General features: G+C 47.3%; 1 protein-coding gene across 1 annotated transcript in view; it reads left to right on the top strand.

The window, feature by feature from the left end:
- Nucleotides 1-26,820, top strand: part of LOC146205075 (regulator of microtubule dynamics protein 1-like) — a 112,492-nt gene that overhangs the window by 84,643 nt on the left and 1,029 nt on the right. Inside the window, exon 8 of the mRNA XM_084589761.1 lies at nucleotides 3,151-3,287. Within this exon, the coding sequence (XP_084445887.1) occupies nucleotides 3,151-3,287 (137 nt within the window). The remainder of the gene's footprint in view (nucleotides 1-3,150; nucleotides 3,288-26,820) is intronic.

Below are 26,820 nucleotides of genomic sequence, written 5' to 3'. Positions count from 1 at the left end.
TTATTTTTTCTTTTATCGCTGCTTGTAAAGCGCTCTCCTCGCTTATTTCCAAAGTGCCACTGCACATCGCAAACACAACTATACCGAAAAATTGTCCCTTTCTGAAACATGACAAGAACAAAGGAAAATATATTGCCACATGCATAGCATTAGTCTCTGGTGTCGGGGTATTGTTTCATCCCGAACACGGGTGGCCGCTGGACTGCTCAATGGCTCTGCTCATGGAGAATGTTGCCCCATTCGAGAGCCTTTCTAGGCAGTGAAATAATTGCAGATAATTCGTAAGTTGAGTAACATATTTAGATAAATAAATATATAACCATGCATAACTCAAAACAAATGAGAAATTTGTTAAAAACATCACGCAAATAATTTTATTTTCCTATCGGTTGACGACGTCGCAATGAGTCACGTGGCACGTGCACAGCAGCTGTATGGAATGCGACACCAGCAGACGCAATTTGGTTGACCGAAACTTAAGAATAATAAGCCGACGCTGATGGTGGGAAGGCCACCTTGGGCAGCAAATTATCACTCTGTTTTTTAGTTGTATTTGAACTTAGAACAAAGATGAATTCATAACTCTATTTCCCATTTTGTCTTATCTTCCTTTTGTCCCTAGCAGTGACTGTTTGTTTTATTTCCCTTGGCATGTTAGACTATGCCAAGAATGAAGCTCCGATGTTCAAATGTGAAGACTGGGTGGAGCAAGGGAAATAATCGGTAGGAGTATTAATTCACAAGCTCTATTTGGTGTGCTGTTGTTTTGGCCTGTATAACTACGGTGTCGGAAAAAATGAATGCGTTTCATTGCATTATTCATCATCACTGATGTGAATACCAAAGACTGGCTAGAAAGTGGCACTGAAAGCTGGAAGTGCACTACTGAGAGAAAACGTAGCTAATGACTGAACTGCATGGTCTGCAGGTTGCGCGGTGACGAGGAAGTTCGGGACAAAAACCTTGAAAAGCAAGGAGAGGGACGAGGTCAAGTGGACCGAAGGAGCCTTTGACTAGACCCTAAGGAATAAAAAAAATAGAGGGAATGACAGTAATAGTGCAACCGCTGAACTGCAGCTTAAGACCATCGATGTCACATTACGTTAACCAGCGAGGAAACCTGCTGAGAAAAACAGCATTTGGTCACCACACGGAAGCAGCTTTGTAGGAAAAACGGCATCAGAATCTGCCCCTAAGAGATTACAAGCTTAGCTTGAAGCGTTTCTTATGAAAAGAGAAGACTGCCTGCAAGCGCTTGCTGTGCCATATCCATGACATTTCATTTTTTTAGTGTGATTGTGCTGTATTTTCTATTTATTAGCTTATATCCCCCCACCCCCCCCCCCCCCCTTTATATGTAATATTCTCGCAAGAGGGCGCTTAGGGGTATTGTAAATAAATATTCATGAGAAAGCATATTTGAACTAAAGTACATCCTCTCTTGTCATCGAACCCGGTCAACATCCCTCAACAATGAGCTTTCCCGTCAGTCTTTTATGCCGGCAAATAAAAAGGCTGGCAGCATTCTTTGAGCACATAATATAATATTTGCAAGCAGCCATGATGTCATGTCATGCTTATTGTAAATTTTGCGAATAAACATACCAGTCTAAGAGCCTCAATGTTCTAGAAGACGATAGATAGCCCGCCTATGCAGGCAACCATGATGCGCAACAAGGCGGTGATCGCGTCGCGGCCACAGGAGTGAGAGGTTTAATCCGGTTCTCCAGAAAATATGATAATGACTCCAACTCCAATACGTGGTGGAGACTTTTGCCAGTGTCTTTCGGGCCACAACACATGGGTGCCTTTGCCTTTCACCTATATGGAAACAAGAAATGCAAAGGGACCCGCGTGCTGGGTAATATATATATATAGTCACATATGGTATATACAGTTAATCTTGGGGTGTGTGCTTGGTTCGACCTTGATCTGATTTCAAAGCCCTTTTCTGGCAGCCGGACGAAACATTTTTGTACTTGTATTAGTAGAAGTTTTGCTCTAAACTAAAATTTATGTGAAATATTTTGTACCTGAAAAGCACAGCAAGAAACATTTTCTTTTATCTTCGGCATGTGACAGCTTTAATTGGTTATGTGCCAATGAAAATAATCTATATTTTTCTCCCATCCTGCTCTAATTGTCGGTCACTCATTATAAACATTCTGTGCCGAGCTAGTTAGCCCCTTCAACTGACAAACCCAACAGAAGGAGCATAATGCAAGCTTCTAGAAACATGCTACAGATAGTGGCACCAAATCAAGTACACTAGCTTTACATTGTGGTGCACACATTTAACGCGGAGTAAGTATTTACATGCAGGTATGTGAATGACACTGCATTAGCTATGCCACATGCACTGCTCCCTCCCTTTAAGGAACCTCCTCGTCATTTTGGGTTTCATTTGGACCCTCCCCCAATCTGTTGTCTTTATTTGTATGTGAGGTAATGTTTGAAATTCCTGCGTGAGGTCATGTGGTTGTGACATCATGACCTTGTCAATCAAGGTTTTACCTTACCACCGTTTAATGCACCTATTTGATGGAGCAAGCTTTATGTGCTATCATGTATGATCGGTGCCTAAATTACTGTTCTGTCCCATTAAAATTGTGTATTGGTGTGGGCAGAGCACAGATGTTTGAGTTTCCCTTTGAAAGTTACATGGCGGACATCAAGTGGTTGTGTGTCCTGTGGTCTTACTTTCTTTCATGCATTGTCGAAGCACACCTTTTTCCTGATCGTTTAATTATTAAATAATCAATATTAATTTCTTTGTCAGTGAGTGGTATATACTAGTAACTGCAGCACAAGACAGCTGCCAACCTTTTCTTATGTCATGCACATCACTTGGGTGGTTCCTTGGTGTAGCTGCATATGCCACTGTGGTAGTATATTTATTCATTTATTTCCGATACCTTGTATATTATATTATATTATATTATATTATATTATATTATATTATGTTATGTTATGTTATGTTATGTTATATTATATTATATTATTTTATATTATATTATATTATATTATATTATATTATATTATATTATATTATATTATATTATATTATATTATATTATATTATATTATATTAGTTTCTTTGTATTTAGTGTTGAGTTAGCAGTGTGCTGTGTTTTGTGTGTACTTTTTCAGTCAAGCCAAACTTCTACACTAGGAACCTGTTGATGATTGCCAAAACTCTCTTGGAGCTTAACCGCAAGGATGAAGCTGTGACCTATCTAAAGCGCTGTGCCAGCCTCGGCTCTAATCCGACAGTGGATGACAAAAGAGTAGGTTTTTTTGCTGCGCTGTAGGATAACGTTGCTGGAGCTTGTGTTGTTTGTATAATGTGGCGTCATCTACTAGTTACTAGTACAAACTGTACCTGGTTCTACAATGCATGCATGATAATTGCATATATTTTGTGAAGTTGCTTTCTCTAGCTTTTCGGTTTTTTTTCCGAATGATGACACTGGTGATGAGGGTGCCTGCTTTTTTTTTAGGCAATCCGTAGAAGTAGTACTAATTTTACTAAGTACCATTATATGAGGTGTCCTTGATGGAACCTTTTTCTCAGTTTTTGGTTGTACTTGTGTGTTAAATTTTGCCCTGATCATCGGGAGCAGTGCTTAAAGCCTGGCTTCGTCAGAGTGAGGTCTGTAGTGATGCTAGCACAGGTGGAAAGGAAAATAAAGAGGGGGAAAAAGCAGCACACCATTTTATACAAAGGGGAGAAATTATTTTTCTCTGCCTCTGGTTTTAGAAAATGTGTTCATGGTTCCTATTAAAACTCACTGACAAGAATAAAATATGACTGCCCCTATACATTCGATTGCGGGGGTCTCTGACCCATCTTAAACTTTAGTGGGGTGGTCTCAGAACTCTCGACACCACCCTGAATTTAAGCTCTGCTCGGGAGACTGTTCCTGAACTGATTAGCTTTGTTTCAGGTTTTTATCAGTCCTGCTGTGTAGTAATGGGCAGTGGTGCTCATAATGACCACTGGGTCAAGGAAGTTTTGCCAATGCTAGATAGTCTCTAGGAAGCCTGTTCATGGAAATTGACCCTCACTTTTGGGCATTTAGTTGCCAAGAGATTGGCTTTGCTAAAGAGGGACTTGTGCATCTAAATAAGGACTGGTTGAGGAGCTTTGTTTTGATGCTGTGCAATTGCCAGAGTGGCATAACTTCAGGGCTACCCTTCTATCTACCTTTTTCATGTGTACTGTTTGCCAAATTTTCAAGGAGGTGTATAGAAGTTCTCAGAACAGCAGCGACTAACGAGCTCATTTTGTAGCAGGTTGTTTTCCTTGTGTGAACGAACCCTGCTGTGTGGTTTGGAAACATTATTGTCCTTGAATGCTGCCACTGTGCTTAGCAGTGCCCGTGCAAGGCAACCTTGTGAGCACATAGTTTACACTGCCTTTTATGAAAGCAAACATTACTGCGACATATTCGTGCAAAACAGGATGAGGTTGTGAGGGAGAACAGCTTCTCTACTGGAATCTTTGCTCAGAAGACTGGTCTGCTGAGTGCACTCAGTCCTCAAATGCTGTGGTGGAGTGAGCATAGTGGCAGTTGGCCCTATGACTGCTACTAAAGACCTGCTGTGGCATCTCGGGGGTTAAGCTCTGGAGCATAAGCTCTCATGGGTCTCTCACGTGATTGAAATAGGTGGTGGCTGCATTTCTGTCGGTAAAAGAAATGCTAGAGCCTGTCCATGAAACAAGGAGTGCTGGATCTCTTGGCATATTGAACAGAAACCAAATAGTCTATAGCGATTTTGTTTGTTTCGATGCAATTAGGGATTTTCTTGGAATAATTTTGGGTGTACTTCTGGCACAAAAGAAAGGTTAAACAGGAATTTTCAAAATCATCCATCAAAATAACATTGAAGCTTTGTCATGTTAATTTTCAGAAGCAACATCGACCTTCTGTAAAAATTGCCATCAATATGTGGTGGAGATAAGACATGCAAAGCTTAATTGCAACTGCATCATTGCACATCCATTAGTTTTACTCTGGTGACTGTGACACAGTGCTTTTAAAGGAGCCAACAGTCTACGAGCCCGAGGCAAACATTGGGGATAATTTATGTTTTGTTGTTGGTATTGACAAGAATTAGTCTTGATTATTTTAGGGATAAAGAATATTAAATGCAAAGCGGATGGAAAAACAACGCTTCGATGGTGGGAGTCTAACCCACAACCTTCGAATATCGCGTCCAGTGCTCTTCCAACTAAGCTACATCGACGGCTGACCAACCTTCCGCTTTCTTGGGTATTTATGTTGACTCTCACCGAAACCTCTGAGCATTCGTCAGCGCCACCCTCCTCTCTGGCGGCGGATGTGGATCATCCTGTTATACCGCGAGTGTCACATAGCATGCGATCATTAGAGAGGGCGATACCCCTTTTACACTACCTTTTCGACCTCAAGACTGCCAGAGCCGAGACCTTGACAGTGCAAAATATATGCGTGTGCTGCAGGCAGACAAAGTGCCACAATCTCACCAGGCACCACGAGATGGCTCTTTAATATTCACAGTTAGAAGTGGTTGCACAGGTAAGAACCTTTGGGTTCATGACAGAACAGCAACTCTCTCCTTGCATTCTTATATTTGTATATTCACTGAACCGCTGGTTCATTTGCCCGCTACCACCCCTTGCGTCCGTCACTTTAGGGAATGTGCCAGCTAAATGTAACCAAGCTTTTAATGAAGACTGAGTGTCCTCGCCCAGTGAGAGTTGCTTGGCCTAGTTTGCAGTATTCTCTTTTTTGTCCTGCAAAGTTTATTAATTACCATGGACTAATTACTTGAAGGATAGATGCTTGGCCTTGTTGGTTCACGTTTATAGTAAAGAAGCATAGTGCACAAGACAGAGTGACAAAACAAACACGCCTTTCAAACTAATTAGCCAAAGTTTTATGATCTACCGATGCTTGGCAGGCATGTGTCGCATCTTTTGTGGCTAAGGACAACAGTACCTACGTTCTGCAGTGGCTCATCAGTTATGGTGCTCAACTGCTAAGCCCAAGGCTGCAGATTTGATTTTGGCCGCGCTAGGTGCATATATGTGTAGGTGAAAGTGAAAGGGCCCGTGTATTGTGTGACGTCTGTGATAATAAAAGAATCCCAGGTCAGGTTGCCCATGTCACTTTGGGACATTAAACACTACATACAATACCTGCATTATAAAAAAAAGGGTAACTTAAGTGGTCATGTCTCTCCCGCAAGGGCACCTTGTGTAAACTAGGTGTTGGTGCTTGGTGCCACCACGGACCCTGAGCCCCCATACCAAAGCTGTAATCCGTACCGTGGCGATAGGTTGAGAGGTGAAGGGAAGAAACCTTGAACGGTGGCGGTCGAGGCCGTGGTCAAGCCTCGGCCGATGGGCTCCTCGCCTGTCCACCAGGCGAGGGGCTCCGGGACCTTCCTCTGCGTATAAGGGTGAACCAGAGGCGACATATATTAGGACCCCTTAAAACAATCCATACTGCATGGAAAAACTACCTTTAAAAAAACCTGATCGACCCCCGAAAAGGAGTCGCACCGAAGTGACGCAAAAAATCAGTACACCAACTGAGAACTTTCCAAAGTTTCTTGTCTTGCACTCTGTAACCGAATCTCAACCAGTAAATGAACTGTCAGTCTTTCTGATTGCCAACTCTCTGAAGGCCATCATTGGGGCAAACTACAAAGCGAAAAAACTAGGATCTGGTGACCTGCTAATAGAGGTATCAGACAAAAGTCAATCTGACAACCTTCTCATAACAAAAACGTTTGCTCACCTTGACGTTCAGGTATCACCCCACCGCAGTCTTAACAGCTGCCAGGGAGTTGTCTCTGAGCGAGACCTCCTAAAGGAAACAGAATCAGATCTCCTTGAGGGCCTACAGAACCAAGGTGCAACAGCAGTACGAAGAATAACAATCAGGCGAAAGAACGAAGAAATAAAAACGAAACATATTGTTCTCACCTTCAACCAGAGCACACTTCCTGAATTTGTCAATGTGGAATTTATCCGATGCAAAGTTAGCCCGTACATACCAAGCCCCCGCAGGTGCTTCAAGTGTCAGCGGTACGGGCATGGTAGCCAGACATGTCGAGGACGCCTTACCTGTGCAAAATGCAGCGCGCATGACCATGCAACCGATAAATGCAGTGCAACTGACTACAAATGTGTGAACTGTGAGGGCACCCACCCTGCATACTCACGGTCCTGTGCAGCCTTTCAGGCTGAAAAAGAAGTAATCAATATACAGATAACTGAGAAGATAACATACGGTGAGGCCCGAAAAAAGCACAGAATGCTTTCCTCAGCTCCCTATGCTAACGCAGCCCGCAGAGGGGCCAGGCCGCGTCTAGTAACGGTGGGCACGCAGTGCAATGCTGCTGACGTGCTCCCACCACGGCTCCTCACTAAGCAGCCACCGGCTGCACCAATCTTTGCAATCCCGGAGGTCACTTTCCCCCAGACGTCCGGGACACCAAAGACATCTGAGAGGGACTTTGTTCCTCTTGAAAAACCTCCTGCCTCCATGCCTTCACCAGAGGCGATGGAGGTGAGCACGGACTCCGCAGCGTCAGCGGCGCCTAGGGAGTCCGCCAATGAGAGGCGGGGCCTGCTGGACCGTCTCAAATCAAAAAAACATACACCAGTTAAGCCCCCTGATAAGGGCGGCGAGTCCTAACCCTACTCTATATTCCTTCCACACCTACCAAAATGGCTACCGAGAGTATCATTTATTGGAACTGTCGAGGACTCCTAAAAAATCTGGATGACGTATATGAAATCCTCACCGAACACCAACCAAACATAGTTTGTCTGCAAGAAACGCATCTGAAACCAACAGACACAAGTTTTCTCAAGCAGTATCGTATTTTCAGGAAAGATAGGCAAGGCAGTACTCACCCCTCCGGTGGCGTTGCCATTATAACACAAAAGTCAATCGCTTGTCGAAACATCTCGATTAACACAGACTTAGAGGCAGTGGCAATACAAGCCTTAATATTCGGTAAAATAACAACGGTATGTTCGCTGTATATTCCGCCAGATCATAGGCTATGCAACAAAAATTTTGAAAAGCTGATTGACCAACTCCCAGAACCATGGCTGCTGGTCGGAGACTTTAATGCCCACCACCCATTATGGGGATGTACAAGAACGGACTTCCGAGGTGCACTAATTGAAAAGTTCTTGTTGTCCTCAGGATCATGTTTACTCAACTCAAAACAGCCAACATACTACAGCTCAGCCCATAATACGTACACAGCCATTGACTTAGCCATTGGCTCTCCGATGCTCTTGGCAGCTACAGAGTGGGTTGTTATTGACAATCTATATGGAAGCGACCATTTTCCCATCTCTGTGAAGTACACAGGCAATAAAAATGTAAATGCATCTAGTCCCAGAAAATTTAAAGAATATGTGGCCAACTGGGAGATGTTCAGGGAGCACTCAGCTCTGCCCTGTTCATCAGTTACTGGCTTAGGCGTTGACGAATCTCAACTCTTGATCACGCTGCACATTATAGATGCTGCAGAAAAACACATTCCACAAACATCAAGTAAGCCACGAAACAAACGAAGGCCGTGGTGGAATGCAGAATGTAAAACTGCCCGTGAAACACAAAACAAGGCATGGTCGAAGTTACGCCGATACCCCACGGCTGAAAACCTAATAGAATTTAAGCGCGCAAAGGCAAATGGCAAGCGTGTTCGACGCATCTCCAAGCGAGAAAGCTTGTCATCATTCCTTTCTTCTGTGAACTCTTATTCTGATTCTCACAAAGTATACAACAGAATAAGAGCACTCAAAGGAAATAACACTCTCCCAACACCCCTTGTCAGCACTAGTGGTGACTCTCTTGAACACCAAGCAGACACACTAGGGCAACACTTCGAATATGTATTCAGCTCAGCGCACTATACAGATTCTTTTTTGCGGCACAAGGTAACTGAGGAGAGGAAGCCTATATGTGATAAAAGACCGTGCACAGGAGGGTACAATAGCCCTTTCACCATGCAGGAGCAGAAGATTGCACTTGGCACATGTGGGAACACAGCACCAGGTCCTGACAGGGTCACATATGGAATGCTCAAACACCTGCATACGGGCACGCTTGAAACCCTACTTTGCCTGTATAATAAAATATGGGCCACAGGACGTTTTCCTAAAGCATGGAAGGAAGCGATCATTATCCCGATATTAAAACCCGGAAAAGAACCCACTCTTGCTGCCAGTTATCGGCCTATTGCTCTAACCAGCTGCTTATGCAAGCTTTTTGAAAAAATGGTAAATCGCCGCCTCCTACATTTCCTTGAATACAATGGTCTTCTTCATCCAAACCAAGCTGGTTTTAGAGCTGGGCGGTCAACTGCTGATCAGCTCATTGCATTCGAGTCTTATGCAAGGGATGCTTTTGTACATAAACAGCATTGTTTATCTGTCTTTTTCGATCTCGAAAAAGCATATGATACCACTTGGCGCTATGGTATCATCCGCGACCTCATCTCTCTTGGCATCACAGGGAACATGTTGAATACAATTCGAAGTTACTTGTCTGAGCGGGCCTTCAAAGTTCGTGTTGGCAATGCATACTCAAAGCAGTACATACAGGAAAATGGTGTCCCTCAAGGTGGTGTTCTCAGCTGCACACTTTTCATAGTCAAAATGAACTCTTTAAAAAGTGTGTTGCCAAAAACCATTTCTTGCTCTGTATATGTTGATGACATCCAGATAAGCTTCAAATCTTGCAACTTGGCCATCTGTGAAAGACAGATTCAGCTAGGTGTTAACAAACTGTCCAGGTGGGCTGATGACAATGGGTTTAAATTTAACTCTGAAAAAAGTGTTTGTGTACTTTTCTCTAAGCAGCGTGGCGTCAGACCTGACCCCAACATTACACTGAATGGTCAGAGCCTTGCCTTTAAAAAGGAACATAAATTTCTTGGCGTAGTTGTTGACGAAAAACTCTCCTTCATTGCCCACATAAAACAGTTGCGACTGAAGTGTCTCAAAGCAATGAATCTGCTAAAAATTCTCTCTCACCGGTCATGGGGTACAGATCGCGACTGCCTTCTGAGCCTTCTGAATAGTGTAGTTCTATCACGCATAGACTATGGCTCGATGGTCTATGGGTCAGCATCATCCTCTGCACTAAAATTACTCGACCCCGTGCACCACCTCGGCCTTCGCCTCGCTACGGGCGCTTTTCGAACTAGCCCAATTGCTAGCCTTTATGTCGAGGCGAACCGATGGTCACTGCAACGAAGGAGAGTTTTCTTGTGTAACTTATGCTATGAAGGTACTATGCCAACTGAACCATCCATGTCGCCGCCTCCTGCTCGACAAAACTAGCACAGCACTCTTCTCAAGAAAACCATCTCTAACACCGCCATATCCAGTCAGAGTTGCCACGCATATTGAACAACTGGACATTCCGATTAACAGCCTTCATACAACTTCACCAAAAGACTTAATTGCCCCTTGGGAAATGCATGCTGTTAATTGTGACTTGTCGTTTCTTGCAGTGGGGAAGCACGCATCCTCTATTGCCATACAGCGGCACTTCATGTTACTTCAGGCGAAGTACACTTGTGATGAATATTACACCGATGCTTCGAAGTCTGCTCAAGTGTCCTGTGCAGCACATGGACCACACTTTTCACTTTCAAAAACACTGAACATACATACAGGTATATTTACCGCTGAATGCCATGGAATCCTGCTAGCTGTGAGACACATTATAGAAAAGAAAATACAGACATCGATCATCTACACAGACTCCCTCAGTGTTTTAATGTCCCTATCCTTTCGAAAGTGGCACAATAAGAACCCAGTCCTGAATTCCCTTTATAACTCCCTTATGTCTGCCCATAAACTAGAACTTAATATTACACTGTGTTGGGCGCCAGGCCACCGCTGTATACCAGGAAACGAGGCAGCAGATAGGCTTGCTGCATCAGCTGCCCTTCGAAACACTACAGACACTGACAACATATCATATCAGGATCTCAAGCCTCACATCAAAAACACGATCAGACAACAATGGCAAGAGGAGTGGGACATGGCAACGGAGAATAAACTACACACAATAAAACCAAGGATAGGCAGATACACTACAGAAAAACAAAACAGATTCAAAGAAGTAGCTCTGTGCAGGATTAGAATAGGTCACACATACACAACACATTCATGTCTTTTAACGAACTCTCCTGCACCACGTTGTTCGAGATGTGGTTGCCGGCTCACAGTACTCCATATTTTAATAGAATGTCAAAGACTGGAACAGCATAGGAGACGTCACTTCCCTGAATTATACACGAAACAAATACCGCCACATCCATCCATCTTTCTTGGCGACCATCCAATGTTTCCTTTAGAAAGACTTTTTAAATATTTATTAAAAGTAGGCTTTTTATACGGAGTCATTTATCAACATGGGCGTCAGCCCATTTCTTTTAACTAAATGTCTTTCTTTTAAAGAAATTGTTGCTGAGGCAACTTATTCTTTTAACACGTACATTTCACCCTTTCAGTTTTACTCAGACCACTAAACACCATAACTCAATGTTTTTAGGCCCTATACACCACTGCTTTTAGACTACACACTCCGGAAAAACTTTTAGGCCCTATACACCATCGTATTTAAGTACTTCATTAAACACCTCACCTCGGACATTTTATTAAATTCAGTTGTGACTTCACCTTGTGTTTTGGCGCTCTTTGGCCAAAGATGCCCTTGCGCCATAAAAAATCAGTCCATCATCATCATAAGTGGTCATGTCTATATGATGTTCTCAGCTTTTCATACATAATTTAGTTGCACGGTCAGTAATTTATTGCATTTTTTCATCGGTGAGCAGTGGCCCTTAATAGTGTACTGACAGTTTGCTTACTGTTTACACCTCTGTGAACAAGACTATATCTCACCTTGTGACACTGGAATGCTGCCATACTTCATAAATAAAGGTTAGTTGGCTATACCAATGCGCATTGCAGATTGGTGGAGTATGAGGCTGGCAGCATTATATACTTGCCATTTTCTACATATTAGCGTGAATTTTGCTGGGAAGCTGGTCATGTCTTGTGGCCATGTTCTGGGTATCAGACTGGCCTGGCACTGTGGCGCATGGTCAAGTTATTGGTGGAGGAACAGACTAGCATCTGAAGTAACGGTCATTTTATCAATGGGAGGTGCAGTAGTGGTGTACAGGTAGAACACCCGCCTCACATGCAAAAGGACCATGGTTTCAATCGCGGTGCCACGCAATGGGCCTGGGGGGCATCCTGACTCCGTTGACCACAGCCGGGAATGCAGTCCCTGACCTCAAGAGGATTTGGCCACCATGGTATATAATATTGTTACCGGGAAACGCGGGACCAAAGTGCGCTCACTGACAAAGACGACGATCGAGGAACGCGGGCACGACGAAGCGTTGAAAAAGAGAACGACGCTGAGGGAGTAGATTCTGCACGTCTACCGAAGTCTTAGCGTCGAGTTCAGCCCATCGCAGTGCTGTCACATTAAGTACATCCCCGTAACATCTTGGTGGAGGTCGCGGGTTCGACACAATCTGACACTGGATCTACGCAGCGGCCGTCACCTCGGAACCGTCGCGATGCTACTCCGATTACGGTCACCGCCGTTTCACGCCTCGTAATGAGCCGCCCCGCACCGATACCACTCCGCCTCCTCCTGTGTCCAGTCGCTCTCCTTCGCCGCCAGCCCGCCGTTCCCGTTCACCTCTTCCTAGCCGCAGTTCCTCGCCATCCTCTGCCGGCCGCTTCACGGGAAACTAGCCGATGCAGCATCAACCTCCGCAACTCCAACTGTCGTCGTAGCCCACCCCCGTGACCCTGGCACATTCTGCGGTACAGATGAGGTCGACGTCGAGGACTGGCTTTCGCTTTATGAGTGTGTTAGCCAGCACTACAGGTGGGACGCCACGCTGATGCTGGCCAATGTCATCTTCTACCTTACTGGCACGGCACGCGTGTGGTTCGAAACACACGAAGCAGATATACCCTCTTGGGATGTTTGCAAACAAAAACTCCGTGACCTGTTCGGAAAACCGGTTGGCCGTCAACTCGCCGCCAAGAGGGACCTCGCCACACGTGCCCAGACATCCACCGAGCCTTACATTACGTATATACAAGACGTTCTGGCCCTCTGCAGAAAAGTCGACAAAGACATGACAGAACCTGATAAGGTGGGGCACATCCTCAAAGGCATAGCCGACGATGCCTTCAATCTTCTACTCTGTCGAGACTGCTCTACTGTTGACTCCGTTCTGCAAGTTTGTCGACATTTCGAGCAGGCCAAACACAAACGCATTGCACATCGCTTCAATCGGCTCCCCAACACTGCCCCTAGCTCCACGTGCGAGGATCTGCCGACCCTAAGGCAGCCTTCCAACACTGACAATGTGACCCGCATCGTGCGTCGGGAACTGGAAGCGCTCGCTCCTGCTGCACCCAACCCACCCTCCTCGGACAGTAACCTAGCGACGATATCTCTCATTCAAGCCGTCGTTCGTCAAGAGGTTGCTAACTTGGGCGTCCCCTCTAGCCACAACGTGGAACACCACAGTTCGAGCCCCATCCCTCCCATGGTCGCCCACGCTGCACCCTGCAACACCTACACGCCACGCTACCGATACCGCAATCCTGAGGAGTGGCGCACCCCTGACGACAGGCCGATCTGTTTCACGTGCTCACGTGTTGGCCACATCTCTCGCCACTGCCGCAGCCGCTGGACATCACCACCTCGACGTTTCCCTTACGTTGACCGCTACTCCGATTACGGTCACCGCCGTTTCACGCCTCGTAATGAGCCGCCCCGCACCGATACCACTCCGCCTCCTCCTGTGTCCAGTCGCTCTCCTTCGCCGCCAGCCCGCCGTTCCCGTTCACCTCTTCCTAGCCGCAGTTCCTCGCCATCCTCTGCCGGCCGCTTCACGGGAAACTAGCCGATGCAGCTCCCGGAGGTGACGCTGCATTGGTACCCCGACCTGGAAATCCTCTGCCCATTTCTTCGCCCTGTAACCTCCTCTCCCTGCTCGTGGATGGTGTTCCCGTCTCTGCCCTCATTGACACTGGTGTCCAAGTCTCGATCATGAGCTCATCATTTTGCCACCGCCTCAAGAAAGTACAGACCCCCGCCGCTTCGCCCACTGTTCGTGTTGCCGATGGCAGTACTGCTGCCGTCACTGGGCTGTGCACTGCCCGAGTCACCCTTGCCGGTCATCACATCCCTGTTTTGTTCACCGTCCTCAACCAGTGCCCTCACAATGTGATCCTCGGCCTTGACTTTTTAACGGCCCACTCTGCCCTTATCGACTGTTCCAGCGGCCTTCTTCGTTTGGACCTACCTGTCTGCTCAGAATATCCTCCATCTACACCCCGCCTTCGCTCCACCGAGTTCGCTCGCCTGCCCCCTGACTCTGCTGTTTACCTACCTCTGTCACCTTTCCCGCCTGTGCCTGACGGTGACTATGTTGCCTGCCCTATCACCGAGGTCTTTCTTGACCGTAACGTCGTTCTTCCTCATCTCATCGTACGCGTTACACAGAACAACACCTACCTTCCTATCCTGAACTTCAGTCTGTCACCCCAAGTTCTCCCCGAAGGAATATCCCTTGCTACCTTGTCTCCTCTCACAGACTGCACCATTTGTGCACTCAACTCTGGCCCACATTCAAGCGTCCTTCCAACATCCGTACTCCCCACCACAATTACCGACCCTATTTCCGCAATGATTGCCTCTGACCTCAGCCCCGAACACGCTCAGGACCTGCACAACCTTTTGTTATCCTTCTCCGACATTTTTGACTTTGCTGCCGGTTCTCTGGGCCAAACAACAGTTGTGACTCACCGCATTGACACCGGCGATGCAAAACCTGTACATCGGAGGCCTTATCGTGTGTCCATTTCTGAGCGCCAAGTCATCCAGCAGGAGGTCGACAAGATGTTGGCCAACGATATCATCGAACCTTCGAACAGCCCCTGGGCTTCTCCTGTCGTGCTCGTTAGAAAAAAAGACAACAGTTGGCGCTTTTGCGTCGACTATCGACATCTGAACAAGATTACAAGGAAAGATGTTTACCCGCTGCCGCGAATAGACGATGCCTTGGACTGTTTACATGGAGCCCGCTACTTTTCCTCTATCGACCTTCGTAGCGGCTACTGGCAGATTTCTGTTGACGAACAAGACCGCGAGAAGACAGCTTTTGTCACACCCGATGGTCTTTACCAATTTAAGGTTATGCCTTTTGGACTTTGCAACGCCCCTGCTACGTTTGAACGAATGATGGACTCCTTACTCCGCGGCTTCAAATGGACGACTTGTCTATGTTACTTGGATGACGTGATTGTCTTCTCGCCCTCGTTCGAAAGCCATCTTCGTCGCCTTTCTTCCATCTTCGCACTTTTTCGCCGTGCCGGACTTCAACTGAACTCAAAGAAGTGCAGTTTTGGTCGCCGCGAACTTAAAGTGCTTGGCCATTTGGTGAATTCCACCGGCGTGCAACCCGATCCTGACAAAGTTCGTGCTGTCAGTGCTTTTCCATCTCCCCGTTCACCCCGTGATGTCCGCAGCTTTATAGGACTGTGCTCTTATTTTCGCCGGTTCGTCCCAAACTTTGCCGCTGTTGCTCGTCCTCTCACCAATCTCCTGAAGAAAGGCGTTCCTTTCTCATGGGGACCAGAGCAGGCTAACGCATTCTCCACCCTCATCGCTGTTCTCACCAATCCTCCTGTGTTGGCCCATTCCAACCCGTCTGCCCCGACGGAACTTCGCACCGACGCCAGTGGCCACGGGATTGGTGCTATTCTTGCACAGCGACAACGCGGCCAACACTGCGTGATTGCCTACGCCAGTCGTCTCCTGTCATCAGCAGAACAGAACTACTCTATTACGGAACGGGAGTGCCTGGCTCTCGTCTGGGCCGTTGGAAAATTCAGACCCTACTTGTTTGGCCAACCATTCACTGTAATTACCGATCACCACGCCCTATGTTGGCTCTCTTCCCTCAAGGATCCTGCTGGCCGCCTCGGCAGCTGGGCACTGCGCTTGCAGGAGTATACCTTTTCCGTTGTATACAAATCAGGTCGGCTCCACCAGGATGCAGACTGTCTGTCCCGTTATCCCGTCGATCCCCCTTCCTCTACTGACCACGAGTCGGACCCCTGTGTGTTCTCTATATCGGACTTTTCTCACATAGCCGACGAACAGCGCTTGGACCCAACCCTCAGTTCTCTTATCGACCGCCTCCGCACACACAGCCGTGACTCTTCCCTCGCCCTATTCTTCCTTCATGGAAATACGCTATACCGCCGCAACATGCGACCTGATGGCGCTGAGCACTTGCTCGTCGTTCCCCAACACCTACGCTTTGCCGTTCTAGAACAAATGCATGACGCCCCTACAGCTGGTCATCTTGGCCTCTCACGCACATACGACCGCGTGCGCCGGCGTTTCTTCTGGCCTGGACTCTACCGCTCTGTCCAACGTTATGTAGCCGCTTGCGACCTCTGTCAACGCCGGAAGAAACCCCCTGTGCTGCCACCTGGACACCTGCAGCCGATTGCTATCCCGACTGAGCCATTTTCTCGTGTTGGCCTTGACCTCCTAGGGCCCTTCCCCGAGTCCTTGTCAGGAAACAAATGGATCGCTGTGGCCACCGATTATGCCACGCGGTACGTGATCACTCGCGCCATTCCAACCAGCTGCGCCACAGACGTTGCTGACTTCCTTTTGTACGACGTCATACTACATCATGGTGCTCCCCGTCAACTACTTACCGACCGTGGCCGCTGTTTCCTTTCCCGAGTTGTTGAGGAAATACTTCGTTCTTGCTCGGTTCGGCACAAGTTCACCACTGCGTACCACCCTCAGACGAACGGCCTTACGGAGCGTATTAACCGCACACTCACCGACATGCTCGCAATGTACGTATCCGACAGTCATCGCGACTGGGATATTAGTCTGCCATTTGTCACCTTTGCATATAACTCTTCGCGTCATGACACTGCTGGGTACTCTCCATTCTATCTTCTCTTTGGACGAGACCCCTTACTGCCCTTCGACACTTTGCTTCCCGCCGCTGGCCCCGTCACAACCTATGCCCGCGATACCATCGCCCGAGCCGACGCTGCTCGCCAGATTGCTCATCACAATCTCACCGTCTCTCAAGAAGCTCAAAAACGCCGCTACGACGCTCACCACCGCGATGTGCACTATCCTCCCGGATCTCTGGTGCTGCTCTGGCTTCCGTGCCGTCGTGTGGGATTGTGTCAGAAACTTTTGCCCCACTACACGGGTCCTTACCGTGTACTACGCCCAGTGACCGACGTGACCTATGAGATTGCACCGCTCCACCCGAAGTCACTGACTGCTACACCTACTTCCGAAATTGTACATGTCGCCCGCCTCAAGCCATATTACTCCCCCTCCACACCGCACGCCTAATACGCACCGGGACAGTGCCTTTTGCCGAGGGGGATAGTGTTACCGGGAAACGCGGGACCAAAGTGCGCTCACTGACAAAGACGACGATCGAGGAACGCGGGCACGACGAAGCGTTGAAAAAGAGAACGACGCTGAGGGAGTAGATTCTGCACGGCTACCGAAGTCTTAGCGTCGAGTTCAGCCCATCGCAGTGCTGTCACATTAAGTACATCCCCGTAACAATATAATTGACCACAACCTCCTATAGATATTTTCATCTGGCGAGGGAGTTTTCGAAATTCCTCCTCTCTGGACAGTCTGAAACTGGTTTCTCTGCAGCTTCTCGAGTTCTTGCGCGTAGTGCACCCGACAGTCCAGTGAACAAAATGGTAGCGCCCAGGGAGCCCGAAATGCAAAGGTCTATTGGCCTCGAGATCGAGAAGAGCCTTGCAGCGCTCCAATGAACCTTACTCAGTGTGGATGCACGCTGAGGTAGTCTGCTAACCAGCAATATTTATGTGTGTGTGTACGGCCTGGTGCCTTCTGTTTATTTAGCAATTCCAGTACGCTTTTATTTACCTATTTGTCTCTTGCTAAATAATTACGAGCAGGCTGTCGTCCCACACTGCAGTGAAGGCAATAATTGTTCTATCGAGTATGTAATGCTAGATAATGAAATCCTACATCGGTCTTCGGCCCTTGATATTCTTCGCCATATGGCATATTGAATGCAGAGATGATGACGTCATTAAGCGCCGTGCCAAAGCAAAACAAACAGGCCGTCGACATCCATACAGCTTAATACAACCGCCCAAAAATTATACACTCTTGTTTAATTTGACAGCTATTGAAAATTGAGAGGCCATTCTGTGTCCTCTGTATGTGCGATCAGGGTGTTTGAGTGCTTTCTTCTGACCATGTTAATCATTTTGGCAAAAGCTATATCTGGCTAAGTGCCACTGCTTTCTTCCATGCAAAGCCATTGTTTCTGAGAAAAAGAGAAAACAGCACCAGATTTCGTACAGTCAACTATCTCGCTTCCCTACTAAGTCGCTAAATAATGCAGAGAATCAACTTCTTTCAAATCAGTTTTATATCCTACATTTGTTGTTGATAATCCTAAATTTTTGCTTTGTATCCCTGCTCAATACTTTCCGTGCTAAAGAAATTATTTTCTGAAATCTTCTTGCTTGAGCAAAACCGTAACCATGCACAGCAATTTCAGTGTCTTCACAGTGACTAATATCCCTAGCTTGCACTTACACTTTTGCGAGTGCATAATATTCCTGTCATGCACCAAATTTAGTGGCATTTGCAAAAAGTATTATACTGATCATTTAATATTGTCACGCTAATGTCACGCTAATGACGACGATGAAGGATGGTGATGGTGTGACAGAAGAGGAGGAAGAAGCGTTGGTTTCTGGGCGCTAGTAGGCTTCATCTTGTTCCGCTACATCAGCACTGTAAATAAACACCCCTTCTTATTTCATCGTAACAACTTGGTGGAAGGTGCTCCGTACGATCCCCTCGATCCCTACCTACAGCGCTGCAAGGCCAACTGGAGCTTCGACGTAGTCGCCGCATCGCTGGACTGCCACCGCTCACGACCATTATGGACCACACCGACACAAACCATGCAAGCCGCGACGCTGCAAGCCAGGCTGGCGGCATGCCTGCCCACTCCAACCCAATTCCGTCCCAGCCTTACCGGGAACCACGACCTTTTGCCGGAGAAGAAGGTGAGGACGTTGAGAAGTGGCTTCTTGATTATCAACAAGTTAGTCGGTACAACCGGTGGGACCCCCTTACCATGCTAACAAACGTCGTTTTCTTTCTCACTCACACGGCTCTGACCTGGTTTGAGAATAACGAGGATAACTTAACGACTTGGGAACGGTTCGCCACCGAGTTAAAACTGCGTTTTGGAGACTCTGTTCCCAGCAAAAAGCGGGCTGAGCAGACCCTTGCACAAAGAGCTCAATTGCCCGATGAAACTTGTACAACTTACACAGAAGAGATCTCAAGTTATGCAAATGTGTCAATTCCAACATGCCCAAGGAAGACAGAGTCGGTCACATTTTGAAGGGTATCGCGGCGGACGTGTACAACTTCTTAATCGCCAAAGACAGCCTTGACACTGTCTCCGATGTCATTAGACACATCCGCGCGTTTCAAGCTTTCAAAACACGTCGTATTATGCCGAAATTTGGGCGGCTGGCCAACGTGCCTACCGTGGCCAGTCTTGATGACCATGCCCAACTAGATCTTCCGCCAACTATCCGGCAAATCATGCACGAAGAACTTCTACGAATCAACACGCTTCCCCTGCATGAATCTGCTGAGGTTTCTGTCCAGAGGGCCTCTAGACGGCCGGCTTCACCACCACAAGCGATTCAAGTACAGCATTTCTCTCAAACTCCTGAAATTGCAGCTTCTATTGACTACCCGCCAATGCATTTTGCCAACCCGACTGCGTCGATGCTTGAAGCCCCAAGGTATGACGTCACCTCAAGTGCACCTAGATCTTCTATTCGATCTACAAGGATTCCTGTGCAGTGTGAGCATTCAGCCAGACCTACGATGCGCCCTGCTGTGCCTGGCTCGTATCCACAACAGCATTTTATACCTTCCCCACCGATATGCTTCCGCTGCGGCGTTGAAGGTCACATCGCCAGGTACTGCCGCAGTAGGTTCCCGCCACGCTATAACCGCCCGGTGCCTCCAGCAGTACCCAACAATCGGCAATACAGCCCCGTTTTCCAGCAATCCACTCCCCTTGGGTACTTCGGCAACATCCAGAACGGGAATCTCCGCGACCATTCCCCAGCATCTGAGCGAAGTGTTACTCCTCCACCCGCCTTCCGTGCACATCGTTCTACATCACCGCGGCGGCGCCCCATGCCGCCCCATCCGGAAAACTAACCAGCGCGACCGATGGGGGTGAGGCCGCTGGAAATGTGCTGTGTGCCAACATCCCTCCAACTGCAATGCTCAAAAACAAAATTCGTGTGTTCATTGATGGTGTGTGTACATTAGCTTTGGTAGATACGGGTGCGACTGTGTCTGTGATGAGTAATCAGTTTAGGCGCTTGTTGGGACGCAAAGTGATGTTTGAATATGACCGTGCTTCAACGTTTTGTGGTGTGAGTGGAGAGGCGTTGCGACCACTGGGTGTGTAGTGCGCAAGTGTCTGTGGGTGGTGCAAGTTTTCAAGCCGAATTCGTAATCTTACCCCACTCTACGCATGACATCATTTTAGGAATGGACTTCTTGAAGTTTTGTGGCGCTACTGTGGACTGCCGAAGTCAAGAGGTTCATTTTGATGGCTCGCATCCGCCGACACTTTTTGAAAGTGGCCGTGATGAAGAAACAGTTTTTAGTATTACCGAAGACACCGTAGTTCCACCCTTGTCTGCCATGTTCGTCCCCGTATCCGTTCCACTTCTTGAGAAGGTTTCATTCCAGGCCGTGGTGCACCCAGTTCACTCAGCATGCCTGAAGAAAAATGTAATTATCCCTCACTGTATGATCTCCGTGCATCACGGTAGTGCCTCGTTATGGACCATCAGTCCATCGTCCGAGCCCGCAGTTTTACCAACGGGATTGAAGCTTGCCTCCTGTGGACCCGATGCGCCCCACGTCGTTGCTTTGGTCACAGATGCTACGAGTGCCACCGTACCTCTGCCTGCTGATGAAACTTCGATCATCCGCATGATCAGCGCCGATCGCAGCTCACCTCAACGCCGTACTCTTGTGGATATTCTTCTACCTTTTTTGCCTATGTTTGACTTTTCTGAAACGGATGGACCAACCTCTCGCCCTGCACATCGGACCCATCATAGCATCGACACTGGTTCGGCTCGTCCCATTCGTCAAAAGCCATATCGCGTGTCCCCATCTGAGCGCAAAGTCATTCATGAGCAAGTGGAGGACATGCTACGGAAGAAGGTGATACAGGAGTCATCTAGCCCCTGGGCTGCCCCTGTTATTCTTGTACGCAAGAAAGACGGTTCGTGGCGATTCTGCGTCGATTATCGGCGTCTAAATTCTGTTACGAAAAAGGACGTCTATCCTCTTCCTCGCATAGACGATGCCCTCGACTGCCTCTCTGGTGCGTCCTATTTTTCTTGTCTTGATCTCAGATCTGGCTACTGGCAAATTCCAATGGACCCTGCGGATAAGAAAAAAACAGCCTTCGTAACGCCAGATGGCCTTTATGAGTTTAATGTTATGCCATTCGGGCTGTGTAATGCGCCAGCCACATTTGAACGCTTTATGGACACAGTTTTGCGCGGCTTAAAATGGGACATTTGTCTTTGCTATCTGGACGATGTCGTCATATTTGGGAAATCCTTCCAAGAACACAATGACTGTCTAGTACGTGTCTTGAATTGTCTGCACAACGCCGCCCTAATTCTAAACTCTAAAATGTGCCGCTTTGGAGAGCGCCAAGCGCTGGTGCTAGGACACCTTGTCAATGGTGATGGTGTAATGCCAGATCCCCAGAAAACTGCCGCTGTTGAGTCTTTTAAACCCCCGCAGACAGTGAAGGAGTTGCGCAGTTTTCTAGGGTTGTGCTCGTATTTTAGACGCTTTATACATCGCTTTGCTGACGTTGCTTACCCATTGACGTGCCTTCTCCACAAAAACTCTACTTTTAACTGGACAGCAGACTGCGGCGCGTCATTCCGTCAACTGAAGTTTCTTTTAATATCGAAACCCATCCTACGTCACTTCGATCCTACTGCAATGACAGAAGTACACACGGACGCTAGTGGAATCAGTCTTGGTGCAGTCCTTGTCCAACGGCACGATGAACGAGAGCATGTTATCGCGTACGCAAGTCGTACCCTGAGCAAACCGGAGAGAAACTACACAGTCACCGAACAGGAATTCCTAGCTGTAGTTTTCGCTGTGCAGCGTTTCCGTTCATATTTGTACGGACGTTCGTTTACTATCGTAACTGACCATCATTCACTCTGTTGGTTGCGGAACCTTCGAGACCCATGTGGTCGCCTCGCACGCTGGGCCCTCCGGTTACAGGAATATGATTTTGCCGTGGTGTACAAAAGTGGGAGGCGTCATGCAGACGCAGATTGTCTTTCTAGGATGCCAATGGACACGACTGGACCTGAAAGCGACGATTTCGACAATTATATATCGACCCTCGAGCCAGCGTTCCCCGACACGAATGTTTTCAAAACGGAACAGCAAAATGATAGCAGTCTGCAGCCTCTCTTTGCCCAAGCCAGCGTACTTACAAACCGTTTTTGTGTGCATGATGGCCTCCTATCGAAAAAGAGTTATTCGCCTGTCGGCCAGCGATACCTACTCGTAGTTCCCAAGACGTTGTGCATGGACGTATTGCGTGTTATGCATGATGATCCAACTTCTGAGCATTTGGGATCGGTTCAGACACTCCACCGTGCTCAAGAAAGATTTTACTGGCCCAGAATGCGCTCGACGGTTGAACAATACGTTGCCAGTTGCAAGCAATGTCAACGCCACAAACGTCCAACTGCAACTCCGTCTGGCTTGCTGCACCCTGTGAAGACCCCGACAGCACCGTTTGATCAAGTAGGCATTGACCTCGTAGGTCCGTTTCCGAAGTCCGTGGATGGAAATCGCTGGATTGTAATCTGCGTGGACTATCTCACACGTTACTGTGAAACCGCCGCTCTCCCATCTACTACGGCGCATCAGGTGTCGCTTTTCTTGCTGCACTCGGTCATCTTACGACACGGGCCGCCACGAATTGTCATCACTGACCGGGGCCGACAATTCACTGCTGATGTTGTTGAAGAGCTCATGCGTTTATGCGCCGTAACTTTCCGACACTCGACGCCATACCATCCCCAGACAAATGGCTTGACTGAGCGCGTCAACAGAACGCTTATCAACATGCTAGCCGTGTATGTGGACGCAGGGCATAAGAACTGGGACACTATACTGCCCTTCATCACGTATGCGTTTAATACCGCCACGCATGAGACGACTGGGTACAGTCCATTTTTTCTGCTCTATGCCAGACCACCACGCTACTCTCTGGATACTATCCTGCCCTTCACAAGCCGTGAAGACCCCTGCCTGGCTGAGACCCTCTGTCTCGCCGAAGAAGCTCGGAGAATCGCCAGATTACGGTCTGGTGCTTCACAAGAACGTTCTAAAGTGCGATACGATGCCAGTCACCGGCGGGTCACGTACTCTGTAGGTGATTGTCTGGCTATGGCGTCCAATTCGGCGCCGTGGCCTACATCAAAAACTCTTGGCCCATTATGACGGCCCATATGTGGTTATCAAACGCATTAGTGATTTAACTTATGGAATAGCCCGCCTGACAGCATCGGGTCGCCGGTCTGCCAAAACCGAACTGTGTCATGTTGCCCGCTTGAAGCCGTGTCAGCCTCGCACGACTGACGAACACGCCCAGAGGGCTTCGTCTGAGTAGGGGGGAAATGTCACGCTAATGACGACGATGAAGGATGGTGATGGTGTGACAGAAGAGGAGGAAGAAGCGTTGGTTTCTGGGCGCTAGTAGGCTTCATCTTGTTCCGCTACATCAGCACTGTAAATAAACACCCCTTCTTATTTCATCGTAACAATATTAACGCATCATACGCAAAAAGTTCTGATATGCTTTCTTTCAGTATCAGTGCTATGTTATTGGCCTTCTTTACACTAACTTTTAGATTCAGTGGCGCAGCATTATATCAAATTCGCTGGCATTAGCTGCAAAAAAGTACTTACCTCAGAGATCAGTGAACTCGCTCTAGTCTGCGCACTACCCGAATTCCGGTACAGTAACGGCGTGAACCATGTCATGTCTATCCTTTCTTGAGCCAGGTCAAAACATAGTTTGCATCGGTATACGCTTGGAAGTTGTCAGCACAGCAATTAGCATATCATCCCACATTGTGTGCTGCAGTGCACCTGGCACGGAAGACAGGCGCAGCAGCTTATCTTACAAAAATAGAGGAGTACAAGGGAGAACAAGCGCAGTACATTGCTCTCAAAAAGTAAATTTCAGGTGGCAATTTCTTGTGGTTTCACAGTGAGGTTATACGGCACGAAATGCATTGGCTAGAACTGGTACTGAATTTTCCTGCCTGAAACCAGTATTAGGCATGTGAACGCTGCAGAAATGGTGAAGAAATAAAAACCCTCTTCTAGTATATGTGACACAACAAAATTGTTAGGCCCATGAGCACAATACAATGGAAAACTCTTGCAAAACGTTACCAGCTCTAAAATTTTGTTGGAAGCACTTAGATCTTATGTGCTTTAAGGTGAAAGCCTTTCCTGTGACCCTTTGCACTCATTTGCTTTCTTTTTCATCTTTTTTTTGCTCCTTTCCCTCTTTTTTGCTTTTTCTGCTGTTCTCTTTTCGTTCTGTTAATTGCTACGGTTCTTGCACAATTATACGCATTTTCCACGATTTCGACATTTGTGGCGGTTTCAACGTCCCTAATTAAATAACTATTTACTCCACGTCCAAGAAATTTTGCACACACTTTTTCACCTTCTTTGTACAGCCATTCTTTTACTCATCAATCAATTCGTTTCTCAACAATCATGATGCGACACCCTCCATAGATGCACAAACATGAGCACTTCTTTTCAGCCTTGTTGGCATATTGGCAGATGGCATGTTTTCCTCTCCATGAAACCCGCCGCAAACTTTGTAACAAACTGACGCTGCACGTTTCTGCAAAGCCGCAGCTATCATAGCGATGGTGGCGCCACCTCTAGGTCGATCTCGTGGCGAGTATAAGTGCACCAATTAAACCCCAACCTTCAGTCCCCAGCTGATGCCGAGAAACTAAGCATGGCCACGGTTAGAACTGTGACTGCTGCAGAGGGTGCTAAGAATTTCTGGCTCCGAGCAGGCCGCCATTGGCAATTGAAGCGGGCAACATTTTAACGCTAGGACCCTATCTAGTGAGGGTAATCTGGCAGTACTGTTTGAGGAACCAGCAGGCATGAAGGTAATATCATAGAGCTTAGTGAGGTAAGGAGGACAAGTCAGACATATACTCTACTAAAGGGTGGCACAAGAGGTGTGGTGTTCCTAGTCAATTAGCATACAGCGCAGTACTGTTTGAGGAACCAGCAGGCATGAATGTAATATCATAGAGCTTAGTGAGGTAAGGAGGACAAGTCAAAAGGGTGGCACAAGAGGTGTGGTGTTCCTAGTCAATTAGCATACAGCTGGTAACAGTTCTGTAGCATTAATGAGGGTGGCAGATGTTCCTGCTGTCTGCTTGCTACGGTTACCCCAGAAAATAGACTCCTCACCTTGCGTCACAGTGCCCTCCATTGTCTGCACGAGTGCTATCGGTGCCTGGATCTCGCATGAAACCAGGTGGTGGTGGCCACACACTGCCGACCTCATTTGTTTTGAATAGGGCCTTTAACACTATTGCATTAATTACCTGTGCATTAGTTTACCTGTCTTCCTCAAAAGGAAAATATGCAACAGCTACATCTTACCAGTACTGAAGCTAATGAAAAGGATTCAACAAACTGAGGACAATGCAGAGGCATGGAATGGAAAATGATAATGTAGCATTAAGACAGGAAACGAAGTGTGCAGAGTGGGTCAGGGAACAAGTGCAAGTTAATGACATTCAAACTGAAATCCAAGAAATAGGCATAGGTAGGCAATGTATACAAACACAAGATAAGTGATGGGCACTAAGGTTAGTGGACTGGATTCCAAGGGAAGGCAAGTGTAGCAGGGGGTGGCAGAAAGTTGTGACTAGATGGATGAGATTAGATGCAGCGAGCACAAGACTAAATTATTCTGATGGATATGGGGGAGGCATTTGCCCTGCAGCGGGGAGGGGTTAGGCTGATGATTATCTCGAAATGTCATCACTCCATTAACCCCCCAAAAAATCCTTAGAAAAATAAAGCACTCAAATAGAAGAGTTGTCACCACAGTTTATATGATCCAAGTGAAGCATCTGTAAAGCATCATTACTCATATATAGCATATATACACAAGAATTGCTCCATCCTTGAACGTAATTGTTCTTGGGCTGTAGGTCATTTCCAAGGTACCAGTTGGAATACGGAAAAGGAAGCTTGGATTCGCCAACTGTGCAGAATGAAACCTGATCGTGTGCACAGATGGTTTCTCATATTAAAACATGCTTTATGGCCACCAGATGCCAAATACGCATTATGAGGTCAAGTCAGCGAGCATGCGTAGCTTCTCAGTGGCTTGTGGTTGCGCCATCTTTCATAAACGAGATACTGCGAAGCAGTACACACGTGCACCACCGGTAATGAGGCACAACTAGCCGCTGGCGTCATTTCATTACGTCAAAAGTCGAAGCTTGCCAGCTTGGTCCTTTCAAAC

Source organism: Amblyomma maculatum, chromosome 1 (genome assembly GCF_055883805.1).
Source record: "Amblyomma maculatum isolate TAMU_Amacu chromosome 1, ASM5588380v1, whole genome shotgun sequence".
In the NCBI taxonomy this organism is placed as follows: domain Eukaryota; kingdom Metazoa; phylum Arthropoda; class Arachnida; order Ixodida; family Ixodidae; genus Amblyomma; species Amblyomma maculatum.
This window is presented reverse-complemented; position numbering and strand designations above follow the sequence as displayed.